The 14,232-nt window shown below is 38.5% G+C and overlaps 2 protein-coding genes across 2 annotated transcripts; both read left to right on the top strand.

The window, feature by feature from the left end:
* Nucleotides 1-471: 471 nt before the first annotated feature.
* Nucleotides 472-4,405, top strand: LOC306850460 (alpha-tectorin-like; the record flags this gene model as incomplete). The annotated part of the gene is made up of 6 exons (XM_079386112.1): nt 472-550; nt 964-1,052; nt 1,149-1,253; nt 2,480-2,640; nt 2,943-3,078; nt 3,715-4,405. 6 exons carry the CDS (start codon nt 472-474, stop codon nt 3,862-3,864), a joined length of 720 nt encoding a protein of 239 aa, XP_079242238.1. The 3' UTR covers nt 3,865-4,405.
* Nucleotides 4,406-7,000: 2,595 nt separating this feature from the next.
* On the top strand, nt 7,001-13,795 carry fbxo30a (F-box protein 30a). The gene is made up of 3 exons (XM_079385732.1): nt 7,001-7,184; nt 9,376-11,446; nt 11,539-13,795. The coding sequence occupies exons 2-3, from the start codon at nt 9,422-9,424 to the stop codon at nt 11,740-11,742; spliced, it is 2,229 nt and encodes a 742-aa protein (XP_079241858.1). The 5' UTR covers nt 7,001-7,184; nt 9,376-9,421; the 3' UTR covers nt 11,743-13,795.
* Nucleotides 13,796-14,232: the final 437 nt, after the last annotated feature.

Here is a 14,232-nt window from a genome sequence, read left to right as displayed (position 1 = left end):
GGTTCCCGAAACAGTAAAACGTTTGCCATGCCCTTTAAAAACCTATACAGACAAAAGAGTGAGATAAAACAAAACACCGCCCCTGTACCTCCATTCCCTTTGCATGACAAACAAACTCCTTGTCGACCAACGCACTGAGAGGTGTAGTGCGCTGTCTGCTAAGTGGGTTGTCAGTAGTATTTTTTTCTACTTTTGCCTGAAATCTAGTTGGTCGGTGTTACCTTGGACTCCCCCCAATTTATCCTATTCATGTGTGGAATCTCATTGTTGGTGTGGACATCATTCAAGCTGGTGATCCAAAGCAACTGGAGGTTCCCACTTCATTAGAGCTGTGTTTCGGAGGGCTGGAGAGAGCGTAAGCACTACGTTTGGCTCTGACAGCTAGTCGAGGTGATAACCGAGAAGATTTGGTGGAAAGGGCCAAAAAGGGAACTACATTTCAGGAGAGAGGAAGCCAGAAACGCTTTAAGGATGACACCTGCTAAACTGGCACTGACATGGTCTTTGCTCTCAATATGGACAATAACTTCTGCTGTGCAGATTGAAGAAGGTAAGTCTGAAATATTCAAGTGCATTACTTTATTGTTACATGCATATAAACCAGTTTGAATTTGTGATGTACATTAAGATTTTATTCAAATAGACCTAAAATGAGCTCGCACTAATGTCTTCCATGCATTGTGTTTTATCTTTTATAACATTACTGCATCTACCGTTGCACTGCAATTAATGTATATTTTATATATTTTTTTTTAAATATATATATATATATATAATATACATTAATTGCAGTGCAATGGTACATAAAAATGAAAATGTAATATTTATATAAAAGAATGTAAATATACTATGATTTTTTAATGTTTTATATATTTTTATTTCTTTTTTGAACACTAAAGCATGTACCATCCGATATTAAAATGTTATTAATACTTAAACATTCTTCCTCTCTATTTTCATTAGAACTCAATGAGACAGTCATTTGCACCAACGATCAGATGCAAGTTATCATTCCCAGTGTGTTTTTTCTGAACAAGGAGCCATCTGTTTACGTATGTTCATTCCATTTATTTCACAAATGATTAAATAAATTGCAATGCTTGAACTATTTTGCAGTTTTATGCCATTTTTGGCTGATTTTCGTTCAGGTTTGGGATTTGCACTTGAATGATCCTGACTGTCGAGGTGTTGAGGTTGGGAACGACTATGTCTTCAGCATCAAGACAAACCTCACGGACTGTGGCACCATTATGGTAATCCTCATTAGCATTGTCAAGGCTTTGTGTGTAATCATAAAACCGCTTCAGATGATCACAAGGACTGGAGAGTGGCCTCCAGCTGATTACAAATTGGTGTCAGGACATTAAAGACTTTTAAAAAGCTTGTAAACACTTGTTACTTGAAGGCAACTACAAATTGGGCCTCTTTGGCTGTTAAACTTAAAAATACAAACAGTAAATTTCCCTATTTTACAATCCTTTCATTGGTTGAAAGGTGACCGCATGCTTTGTTCATGGAATAAGCAAACCTTCTAAAAATATTGAATAAAATATTGCACGTCTCTGGCATACTCATAATGATGTGCATTGTAATAAGTGGCAACCACGAGGCTTAGATATCCTTTTAAGGAATACTTGTATTTATTTAATTATTTTTCAATGCTCATTGTTGTTCGTTTCCCTCCAAATTGGCTGGCTAGTCCTTTCAGAGCTCGGAGGGGAGGGCAAACAGACATGCGGCTCTAAATTATCCTGATTTATATGGAAATGATTACTGTGTTTTCAGCCGTGGTGAATAGGCCGACCATAATTCAGTGTCGTACTTTATAGTCCTCCTTTTATTCTGCCCTATACAGCCAGCCTCAAACAGCACTACCACAACCCAGAGGACAAGCTTCACTCTGGCACAGCATAAATCTGTACTTGAGACCACGAGTATCGTTGAGAGCCTCTCACAGGACTCAGCAGACTATTTCTTGTAAAGCCAGCAAAAGGTTAACGCAGCTTAGAGAGGGGATGAATTCCCTCCTTCTCCGCCTTTAGGAGTTTTACAAGCTTTTTTTCATACTTGCTGGTTAAAAGTAGGGCATATCTGGATTAGAAAAATAAAATCCTTGGTTGTCGAAATCAGCTGCTTTTGAGAATTAGAGCTAGAGAGGCAGTTTTCTGTCCCTTGTACATGCAGGATTGATTTAAACTGAAAAATGTGAGACAAATAGCACTAACATTTGGTCAAGAAGATGCTTGTTCTCTGAATCAGGAGGCGTGTTTGGGAAATAAAAGGGCAATAAAGTTTGTTTTACCGGATGTGGTTGGGGTCAATTCAGCCCCGTCAATAGCACATTTGTTTCCTTGTGTTGACCTTTAACTTCTTAACGTTTTATTGGCCTGTGAATGTCACTCAGGTGTATAGATAGATTCTTATTTACTCAATCATTAAAAGTATTTCATTTTTAATTTCTGTTTCATGTTTTCCTCAGGCATCAGATGATACTCATATCATGTTCACCAACTCAATCCGTAACAATGAAACCGATATCATCACCAGAAGCTACATCAACATTACATTTGGGTGTCGATACCCCATAAACTACATGGTCCAGCAGCAAAACGGGGAGAATCTGATCAGAGTGGATGTCAGGTGAGCTTCTGCTAGTCATGACATCACCAGTTAATTAAGTCCGCAACTCTTTTTGGTTCAAAGCTCAGTCTGTCTGGGACTGCAGCACTCTATATGTAGTAACGGCTTTAATTATCACTATTTTTCCAAGCTTAAAAAAGGCCGAGCTCCTCACTAATTATTTGTTTGTATGTAAACACAATAAAGGAAGCTAATGGTAACAAAAGACTTCCCTGGGGTCCAACTCAAGAGTTTCATTCAATATTCATTGAGCGAACCTTTCAGCCTCTTCAATGAGCTTTTTAACATTCTCTGCCCCGCAGGACAATCACTCTGAACACGGAGGATGGAAATTTCTCGGTCTCCATGCTTCTGTATAAAGATGAAGAGTTTCAGGATAAATGGACCACTGTTCCTTCTCTCACACTCGAGGACAACATCTATGTCAAAGTTTACATGGTGTGTGTTCATTACTCACTACGAGCTACTGAGGCCTTTCATGAAAGCTGCCGTGCATTTTCTTTATGCTGCAGTTGAGAGCTGTTTGGCTCTTTGTTTCCAGATGAACAGAACATAAAGTAATTTGCAGGATTTGTGTACATGAAATCTTTCCTACATTCATTTAGTCGTTTTAAGTAAATAGTATTTTCTAAAAGAAATATTAGAGATATACATAGATAGATGTAGATAGAATTATTGAATGAACATTAGATAGAACCATCGAAAGATAGATAGATAGGTAGAACCATCAAACGAGAGATCTATCTAATCTATCTATTGTTCGATGGTTCTATCTATCTATCTATCTATCTATCTATCTATGTATATCTGATATTTCTAGAACAAAATACTATTTCTTCTCAATACGAATAAATGGATATAGGAAATATTTCATGTACACAAATCCTGCAAATCACTTTGAATCACAAATTAAACATGGCAGTCAAAATTTGATCCTATAATTTGTGTACTATCTTTTTTTTTCTTGCAAGATGCTGACATATTCTGTATATCTGCATATGAGCAATAATTATTTTCTGTTGGAGTCACTTCTTTAAATATGCTAATGAAGCTTTCTGGAATTTCATCACACAGATTCCAGCTAATCTTTTTCTGAAAGTGGAGAGATGTTGGGCCACACCAACCAACGACCCTTACAGCAACATTCAGTACACCTTCATCAAGGACAGGTCTGGGACACAAGTTTTAGTGTATAAGCCTTTGCCTATCAAGCATTTAATTTGAGTGATTTGAAAACTTATTTTGTATATTAACTCCCTTCTATTGTCCTCTGTGTAAATGCCCTCCTTCACAGCTTCATTAGTCCTTTGCGTCATTCAGTCATAATTATCACCAGAGGTGTGAAAGGATGTTGTTGAGACATGCTGTTGAAACCGTTGCTAAAAACAAAGCATGCAGCTTCAGTCATGTGACGACCATCAGCAGCCGTATGTTTCAGTTTAACAGCTGTGCTTGTCCTTGACTACCCAGAGATTCTCCACCAGGAAAAAAACTGAAGCATGTAGTTTCTGTGAAGAATAGAGAAAACCTATCCAACTTAAATATCCTTCTCTTGAGTACAAATATCACACTGACAAGCATTTCTCTTCACATCAGCTGTCCAGTGTTGTGGAATGACCAGACACTAGCTGTGATGAAGAACGGTCAAGGACCAGAAGCTCTGTTCAGGATACAAATGTTCAAGTTTGTTGGCAGCTCCTACACAGATGTTTTCCTGCACTGCAACGTCCAGATCTGTCATAACACAGGAGGAGTTTGCCAGCCTGTGAGTTCCCAAGTCATCAAGGCTGCATTTATTTGATTAAATAAAAACACAGTAAAAACAGTAATATCGTTAAATATTATTACAATTTAAAGTAACTGCTTTTCAGTGAAGTGACATACAGCCAAGTATGGTGACCATACTCAGAATTCGTGCTGTGCATTTAACCCAACCAACGTGCACACACACAGCAGTGAACACACACACACCGTGCACACACACCCGGAGCAGTGGGCAGCCATTTATGCTGCGGCGCCCAGGGAGCAGTTGGGGGTTCGGTGCCTTGCTCAAGGGCACCTCAGTCGTGGTATTGAGGGTGGAGAGAGCGCTGGACATTCACTCCCCCCACCTACAATCCCTGCCAGCCCGAGACTCGAACCCGCAACCTTTGGATTACGAGTCTGAATCTCTAACCATTAGGCCACGACTTCCCACAATTCCCACTGAATTTTCATCATCATTATTCCAGTCTTCAGTGGTACATGATCCATCAGAAATCATTCTAATATGCTGATTTGTTGCTTCAGAAACATTTATTTTTATTGTAAAATGAAAATCATGTTTAAAACATGTTTTGCTGTTTAATATTTTTGTGGTGACAATGTAAAATTTTGGTATCAATGAAAAAATCACTTTTGATCAATTTAATGCATCCTTGCTGAATAGAAGTATTAATCTTACTGACCTCAGACTTTTGAACAGTAGTTTGCCTAATGCTTAGCCAACACCCATCTATCAATCAGAGTCAAAAATTGGTCTGAAATACCATAAAAGTACACTATGCCCTGTAACTCTAAAGTCCTAAAAGTCTGAAAAGTCTGAAATCCTTTTGAGCTTGCATTTTAAATCTTCAACAGTTCTGCTAAACATCTCCTTTTATAATTCCATGTACAAGAAATATGCCAATTTTTAACAATATGTGGGTGAATAAATAATGACAATTTTCTTGTTTTGGTGAACTTTTGCTTTAAGAATATAGTTGAGAAACATTGCGTCATAGTAACTATAAACCCTTGGTGTATCACAGAACTGCTCATCTGAACAAGCATCAGTACGGACACGCAGGGATGTTGCATCATCTCACACTGTCTCATATGGACCAATCAGAAGGCTCAAAATTGACATGGAGAATACTAGACCAAGTAAGTCTTAGAAACTCTTGTGTTTTTGTCAGAGTCACCATACTCGCCAATGTGCTCAACTTATTTGAACATCCCCAGCTTCAGATTTGCCCCCTGTGGAAACCTTTGTGTTGGGTGGTCTGCTGTTCCTCCTGATTGTCATCACAGGAGTTTTTGGGAAACTCTGGCTCCAGAGCAGGAACTCGTATCCGACCCAAGAGGCCCAGCTCACTCTCTCCAACATCCACCATATCTCAGAGGTGGCCAGCTAACCTGGGATCTCATACACACACAGTGTTGTGTCAAATATGTTGTCTGCTAACCTATAGTGCATTTTATAGTAGTTGTCTTTTATTATGAAATAAATAAAAACGCTTTTTGATTTCCTAACAGCTTAATTTATTTAATATACTGTTAAAAATGTGTTAATAAGCCACTTTGTGGTTGTGAATAGTGCAGTAACATGCTCATAGATAATGTGATAATCTACACCTTGCTAGAGCTCCTGTCTGAGGAGAACAGACTTCATACAGTACATCTAAAAAATGAAGATCAGTAAAGTCAGTGAAGAAAATCTCTTGGTTTGCTATTTTAAAGTATGACTTAAGTTTACAAATAGCCTACATTATTCAGGAGTCAGTTCAACATTATGTTGGTCTATCGGACTATAGTTCTTGCTTAGAAACCACATTTTTTATAACAATATCAGGCTTTAAAAATGCATCCTCAGTTCCATTGGTAGGTTAACTAACTTTATTAGTTAAATCAATGTAATGGTTTCAATAAAACACACAATGGTATTTATGAAAAACAGTACCCTGAACACACCATAGATGCATGAATAAATGATTAGGACAGGTTTTAAAACGTCTCCCTAACATTTAACAATAACAACACTCATAAAGAGCATAAACAACCCTGCTGAAAAAACAATAGAAAATGTAATGGATTTAATGGTTATGATGGGAATTGTACTGGTTTTAATGGAAACTATAATGGTGTCTACTGGTATGTGATGGATTCTATTGGTGGGATGTTAAATCCTATTGGAAAAATGCCCAAAACACACTACAAAGAGGAATTTTGTAATGGTTTTACTGGAAAAAGCTAATGGTATTTTAATAGAAACCATTGGAATTTCTGTGATGGTTTCTATTGGGCTTCTATTGTTTTTTTTTAGCAGGGAAAAGAATGTGTTATTTCCCAAATGTACTGAAAAATCATATTTTGTCTTAAATATACTGATATCAACAGGTTTCCATGAGGGTTAGACTAAAGGTAAAGTAAATCAATATTATTTCAAATATGGATTTAAAAAAAATGTGACTATGAATATAGCTTTAGAAGTAAGTGCAACTGAATTGTACAATAGGCAAAAAACGACATATTTTACAGTTAATGGTATCATATACCGTGTAAAATAATACTATGGTAATGCCTAAACAGCATGGTATTATCATGGTACTTGTTAGTGTTTAGTCTCCGCCCATCTATGGGCCTCTAGTTTAGTGTATCAGGACAGAGAGACACAGATTTCAACAGACAGCAGTGAAAACAACATCACTGTCATTATACTCGATTAAATATTCATGTTTTTAATTAAATAAATAAGTTACTTCACTGTCCTCCTTAAACTACTGAAGACTCGTCACAGATCAACGGTAAGACACTTTAATGTTTGTTTACTTTGAGTAGTTTCCTCACCGGCTCCAACACAATAACGTTAGGTCTTTGTTAAAATAGCAAAATATTATTTTTTGTCTCTTACTAGCATGATAACTTCGTCTGTATACGACGTTTATTCATTGCGTTTGTGCTGTTTTCATTTAATCCTGCAGTTCGCGGCTAACCAGCTAGCTAATGCTAAAGGCTTTGTGTTGGTCAGTTTAACGAATTTAAACATTTATCTGTCATAATACAGATGTTTAAGGATGGTTAGTTCATTATTGATCTATAGGAGATCATGACACTGCCGGGTTCATGTTGTCAGTCGTTTTACTCCAGTTTAGGAAGAACAACAAAAGCTGCATCAGGTTTCATGAGTTTGACTGGATTCAGTTCAGTGCATCTGCAGAACATGCCGTTTTTGGGAAACATTTCACGTTAGTATCAGATCATTTCATGTTTGGGATTATTAGGATCATCGTGAGTAGGATCATGTTTAGGATAATGCATCATATGTCATTAAATGAACATTAGGATCCACAGGTTATAGGCTTTTGATGACTCAGAGATTATTAACTCAACTGTCAGTTCTCAATTATGGCATATGAGCAACTAATTAATTCTTTTTTCTTTTTTTTTTTTTTTACAAATTATTACAAATAATCAGATTTATCTATTTAATGACCTGTTTTGTCCATAATATTGAGCTTATGCTGTAACTGACACACCTTGCTTAAGCATAAACAGTATAGACTGGCATGAATAATAACATTCTGAATATTTTAAATAACACTCAGGTTTTAAAAATATTTATTTTTCCTCCACTTTGGTTGTAATAAAAGTTATTTTTCATTCTCTTGTTTCATGGAATGTATCCCGTTTGAAAACTAAATTAAGATTAAAATGTATTATTCAGCAGTTATGCATTTATGTCATAGTTTCCTTAATTTCATACAATGAAGAGTTTCATTTAAGCATTAGACTCTTTGTTGGTTGTTGTTGTTGTTGTTGTTGCTTGTTAGAAAACTAGGAAGACATTAGTTCATTACCAACAGGTCACCGTACCTGTTGTTAAAAAAGTTTGGTATCTTTACTTAATACATACATACTCAGCAATTTTAGTTATTTGATTGCTATGAATTAATCTATTAGAATTACCACTGTATTGCATTTTCTTTTGCGATTTGCTGGACTGATAAGTTGACCTTTCTGTTCCAATGAAAGCACAAAATAAAATACAATCAAATAAGCATCATACATTTTCAGAAAAATGGCTAATGATAGTCAGTTGTGCAAGCTTTTTAACCAGAAGTTCTTGCACAAAAATGTAACCTACAATTGCCACAAATCTGAGCCCCTCTAAGACTGGAATCCTGAAGTCATGTCATGTTTGGGGTCATACTGAGATGCTGTAAGCATGCTGTCTGTTGTAAGTCCTTAAGAGTGATTGCTTGTGCAACTCTATGCCATATTGCACATGAGTATTAGATACCAAACACCTAAGTATTCAGAAAACATCCTCAGATGTGTTTTGCTGTTTCAAAAGAAGCCATCACAAGACATAAGGCAGGCTGATACACCGGCATTGTGCACAAACGTTTTGCAATGTTTATGCCCAGCTGGTATTACGAGGGCAATGTTGAAAGCCAGCTTGATAATTCAAAGCTTACACCACAGCATGACAGACCCCCCCCCCCCCCCCCCCCCCCCCCCCCACACACACACTTTAACCCAACTGACTCAGACGTTTTGCATTTAGGTCATGCCGGCTGAGTCTAACTGCACATGTCCAGCCAAGCCCTGTCATGCTGGAGAGAGAGAAGCTTCTTGAATGACATTGCAAGATCCTTATGGAAGTGTTTCTTTTGAGTGGAAGCCATGACTGATTCCTGTAACATACCGTTCAGAAACAAGGGGTCATGTTCCTTCTCAGTCCTCGAAGAACCAGCATGACCGTGCAACTTTAGGAGAGTTGTGAAATGGCAGTGCAATGGTTTAGTAATTTAGTAAACATACTGCGAGAGGGCAGTGGGTTTATTTACACTTGTCCATTTTAAGAGAAGAGGGGACTTTCCCCATGAATGGTATACATAGATTTTAAGCCGTGTGGTATTGTACACGAAGACGCCTCACATGTGTGTCCAAAATAAGATAAGGTCTAACAATCTGTTTTCTTTTCTTCCACAGTGTTTGGTGTAGCGTCTTTGAGTTAAGCGACTCCCTAATATTTGCAATGGAGGAGCTTCATATCCATTGCCTGAAATGTGTCAACCGCAGATGTATGATAAGACCAGAGCCTAGCATTTCCTGTGACCTCGTGGGTTGCCCTCTTGTATGTGGGGCGGTTTTTCACTCGTGCAAACTGAATGAACACCGCTTGCTGTGTCCGTATGAAAGAGTCCCGTGTCTGAACCGTGGATTTGGATGTCCGTTCAACCTTGCCAGGGTCAAAATGGCACAGCACCTTGAAACGTGCCCAGCCAGCGTTGTGTGTTGCACTATGGAATGGAATCGATGGCCAGTGAGTTATGCAGATCGTAAGTCCTACGATAACTTGAGTAAGGAGGTTTGTGACGTGGATCAGCTCGACATGGCTTTGGCCCTCCAGGATCAGCGAATGTTGCTGGAGTCGCTTAAAGTGGCGACCACTGTGACAAAAGCTCTGGAGGAGCAAAATCAGGACAATTCAAGCCCCCAGGATTCAGACCCGGAAAATGAATTAATTGAAACAGACGAGGAATTGTATGGTGGACCTTGCACAACTTCAGTGGAAAACAGTAGAAGCTTTGCCACCACTTTGGACGTACTCCGTAGTGCAAAAAATATTGACTTGATTGTGGAGAATCCTGATGGTAAGGAACTGAATGGAGGTTGCAGCAGTGTTACGAATAACGATGGGGGCTTTAGTAATGACACAACAAAGGAAAGTGACACTGATTCGGATTCCGATCTGGGAGCGGTAGGTGGTGCAGACTGTCCTTTTCCAGTAGACCCTGAAGACGAAAGAGATGATTGGTTGGAGAACAGTGGATGCGGTGAATCTTCTGAAGAAGAAGGCGAAATGAATGGTGGGATAGAACTCAGAGGACTTCGTAATGAAGGGAACACTGACAGCCAGGTTAGACTTGAAAGGGTCAATGCCTCCTCAAACGTAAGGCAGGTTTTACCTGATCATTCCATACCTGTTCTAGCACGGGAGCCAGAAATGATCCACTTGCCCCAACTACCTCTTCCTTTGCCCATCCCTGTGCCTAACCTGATGCACAACAATGTTCTGCACCATTTGCCTTTTAGAATTGAGGACCGATGGCTGGAGCGCAAGTTGGAGAATCTCCAACTACTCAGGGGAATGAACTTGTTTACAATCAACGGGCGAAGGACTCTGTTTTCCGACCCCTATATATTCAAAGCCAAGATGGAGGACAAGGCGGTGGACACATCAGACCTTGAGGTGGCAGATGATCCGATGGGTCTTCATGGCATTGACCTCATTACCGCTGCCTTGCTCTTTTGTTTGGGAGACTCACCCGGAGGTAGGGGCATCTCAGACAGTCGCTTTGTAGATGGGTATCGAATTGACTTTGGCACGCAAACCTTCTCCCTCCCTTCTGCCATACTGGCAACCAGCACCATGGTAGGTGACATTGCCTCAGCATCTGCCTGTGACCACGCCAGTCCACAACTCTCTAACCCCAGTCCATTTCACACCCTCAGATTAGACCTCGTTTTGGAGTGTGTGGCACGCTATCAGACCAAACAGCGTTCGATGTTCACCTTCGTATGCGGACAGCTGTTTCGCAGGGACGAGTTCTCCTCCCATTTTAAGAACGTTCATGGTGACATACATGCTGGCCTTAATGGTTGGATGGAGCAAAGATGCCCATTGGCGTACTATGGATGCACCTACTCACAAAGAAGGTTCTGCCCTTCGGTACAAGGTTTCAGAATCATCCATGACCGACACCTGGGCTCCTTTGGGGTGCAACCTGGGTTAGCAGCTTATCCTGATGAGCCTCTATCCAGAACTGACACCTGTCAGTTCAGGTCCCACTGTGACCACCTTAGTGACCTGCCCTTTGAGTTACTCCAGCACATTGCCAGCTTCTTGGATGGCTTTAGCCTGTGCCAACTCTCCAGGGTGTCTCGCACTATGAGGGACGTGTGTGCCAGTCTTCTTCAATCTCGTGGCATGGTGGTCCTGCTCTGGGAGAAGACAAAGCGAGATGATGGTACCACATCCTGGCAGATACAAGACAAGGTAATCAAAGAGTATTCACCTTGTTGTCTTGAAGCACCAAGCATAAAAAGCAATTTTTCACAATCTAATCTTGCTGATATTTTTCATTTTAGGTGTGGCGGTTCAGTACGGCGTTTGACACTGTGAACACGTGGAAGTTTGCCAACATTTCCAGCATGGCCGACCACCTCAAAACATGCAAGTTTAACACCATAGCACGGAGAGAAGAGGCTGTCCCACTTCCATGTATGAGTTTCACAAGAGAACTTACAAAAGAGGGACGCTCTCTACGTTCAGTGCTTAAACCAGTGATATAGACTGTAGTCAAAATTCAGATGAGGATTTCGTTTTATAATACAACATGCCTTATGTATTTAGGTGAACTGTGGGATTTGTTTGGTGACGTAATCATTAAAATAAGAGCCTCAACTTAAACCACTTTTGGAAGAGATGTTTTTTTAATAAACAATATCTACCTGCTGTAGTGATGATGGTTGTTCTGTCTTGCACTTTTGATACAGTATATTCAAAGTCTTTTATTTATTAATTTTTTTTTTTTACAACTTCATTGCTTTTGTTCAGATATGTAGCTTCAAACCAGAAACATTGAATTGTTAAATGGTGATGACCAAACGGAAAACCATTGTCTTCATTTTTCTAATGCAGGAATACACAATCCAAGTATTTCTATCATATAGAGCAGTGGTTCTCAACTGGTTTTACACTTGAACCCAAAATTGCATTGTACAAAAAATGGTGACCATATACAATACTGGACATAACCTGTCTTTATTGTTCCCTTGGTCATGTTTTTTTCAAGTTTTCTTCCTTGAGGATGAATGTCAAGAAAATTGTCCATTTTGGCATTTCATTCAGTAGATGAATTTGCTCTAAAATACAGAGTTCGATTAGACATTGTGCAAAAGATATAGAAATTGCTCTCTATTTACAAGTCCATTTATTTTACTATCTGACTTATTCACGACTATATGGTTAGTTTCATTTGATCAATTGCTTTTTTTTTTTTTTTTTTTTTACCTGCTGTTGCTGAACCAACCTGCAAACCATTAACTGAGAACCACTGATGTAGACTTAAATCACCTGATTTCTCTCTCATTTAAAAGTCTATAAATGACAGTCTTAGATACATTTCCTATATCAGTTTGTCAGAACAAACACAACTTATTTCTTTGAGAAGCATTTATAGTATCCAGTTTTAGCTGTATACAACATATAGTACTTGATACTGTCACACCCGACACTTCCAGTGGTCATCCTCTGCATCTTTTAATAAGTAAATGGATTCATGTAAATGTACTTTATGTTGATGGCAGGTGCTGAATTATTCATTTTTACAATCTTCCTGATTGTGAGTCACTGCGCAAAACCTGCAGGACAGGTACAAGACTGTTTTTTGGTTGCACACGGTACATGTGCAGGTGTACTTCTCTGTCTCTCAGGGGTTTAACATCCAGCATATGCCATTATGGACAGTTTATCTGTGAGAAACATGACTTTGAGATTCTCTTCCACTTTTATTTGTTGATGGTTTAAAAGTCAGGTTTACAGTTCCTAAAGAGTTAAGTTTTACTGTAACTCTTTTCAGGTGTGCTCTTACAATGTTTCAGTTTGCTAACATTCTGGAAAGAAAACCGTTCTCTTAACCTTGTTTAAGGGATTAGATGTGTGATACGTTTTACTGTATGTGCTTTTTGAAAATTGTATGACAGTCCTTACATTTGTGTTGAGTGATGACAATAGAGCAATATTCTGAAACATTTGAGTTTCTGAATAATCTAATTCTAGCATCTTTGAAAACTGAAGAGCCATAAAATGCTTATTTTTAAAGAATTTATCAGAGTTGACATCAGTCAATGTGCAATGTGTTATAATGTCTTTGCTCGAGTGATTTTTTCCCCCCAAAGGAACAAAATGCATTTATATATTACATAAAGCATTTTGTATTTTTTTTTTAACAATTGTGATGTTTGAATTTATTTAAATATATTTACTCTAGGTTTCCCAGCCATATACATTATATATATATAATAGTATGAAGGAACTCAGGTATTTAAAGAAGAGTTGTGGAAAGGTTAGGGTTGATTATTTACTGTGTGGTTTCCGTTTTTTGAAAGGAAGTGTACAGTTAATTTACACTCCAAACCCTGACATTTTTGTAATACAGTTTTCATATTTGCGATTTCATATGACCTCATGCATGTTAGTTCTCAAACCCATTTTTCTATTGTAAATAATCAGAACGTTTGTCCATCTATGTTAACTAACCTAAACAGTTGTTTCACATCAACAGTTGTATCGTTATTTACATTTTTTTTAATATTATTTAATAAAGTGTGAGAAATCCAGGTTACCAGTGTGCCGTTTGTTTAGGCTCTAGATATGCAGCCAACCAAATGTCAAATATATCAAATAAAGTCGTTAAGCAAAGTGGGAAGAGAAATTAATTTGCCTGTGTGACCTCAATCATGTAATCGTGGGTGGATAATGCTTTGCTTCACTATTTACTTGGTAAAATCAAAGCATTGAATTAATAAAAGCAATCTAATATGCAATGCATACACATTTATCACTTGAAGTGTATGACGTGGCTTTGATTTTACAGATACATTTTTTGTAATAACCACTCTATTTTAATGGGGGAAGTCGTGACCTAATGGTTAGAGAGTCGGACTCGTAATCCAAAGGTTGCGGGTTCGAGTCTCGGGCCGGCAGGGATTGTAGGTGGGGGGAGTGAATGTCCAGGGCTCTCTCCACCCTCAATACCACGACTGAGGTGCCCTTGAGCA

The sequence above is a fragment of the Barbus barbus genome (assembly GCF_936440315.1).
Source record: "Barbus barbus genome assembly, chromosome: 30".
NCBI classification, from domain to species: Eukaryota; Metazoa; Chordata; class Actinopteri; order Cypriniformes; family Cyprinidae; genus Barbus; species Barbus barbus.
Note: the sequence above shows the minus strand (reverse complement) of the source record. Positions and strands in the feature narration are given on the sequence as shown.

Bases quoted from the DNA above. Each gene is read 5' to 3' on its own strand.
- fbxo30a (XM_079385732.1), top strand. From the start codon at position 9,422: ATGGAGGAGCTTCATATCCATTGCCTGAAATGTGTCAACCGCAGATGT. The intron at 11,447-11,538 runs GTAATCAAAGAG...TTTTCATTTTAG, and splicing joins CCTGGCAGATACAAGACAAG to GTGTGGCGGTTCAGTACGGC.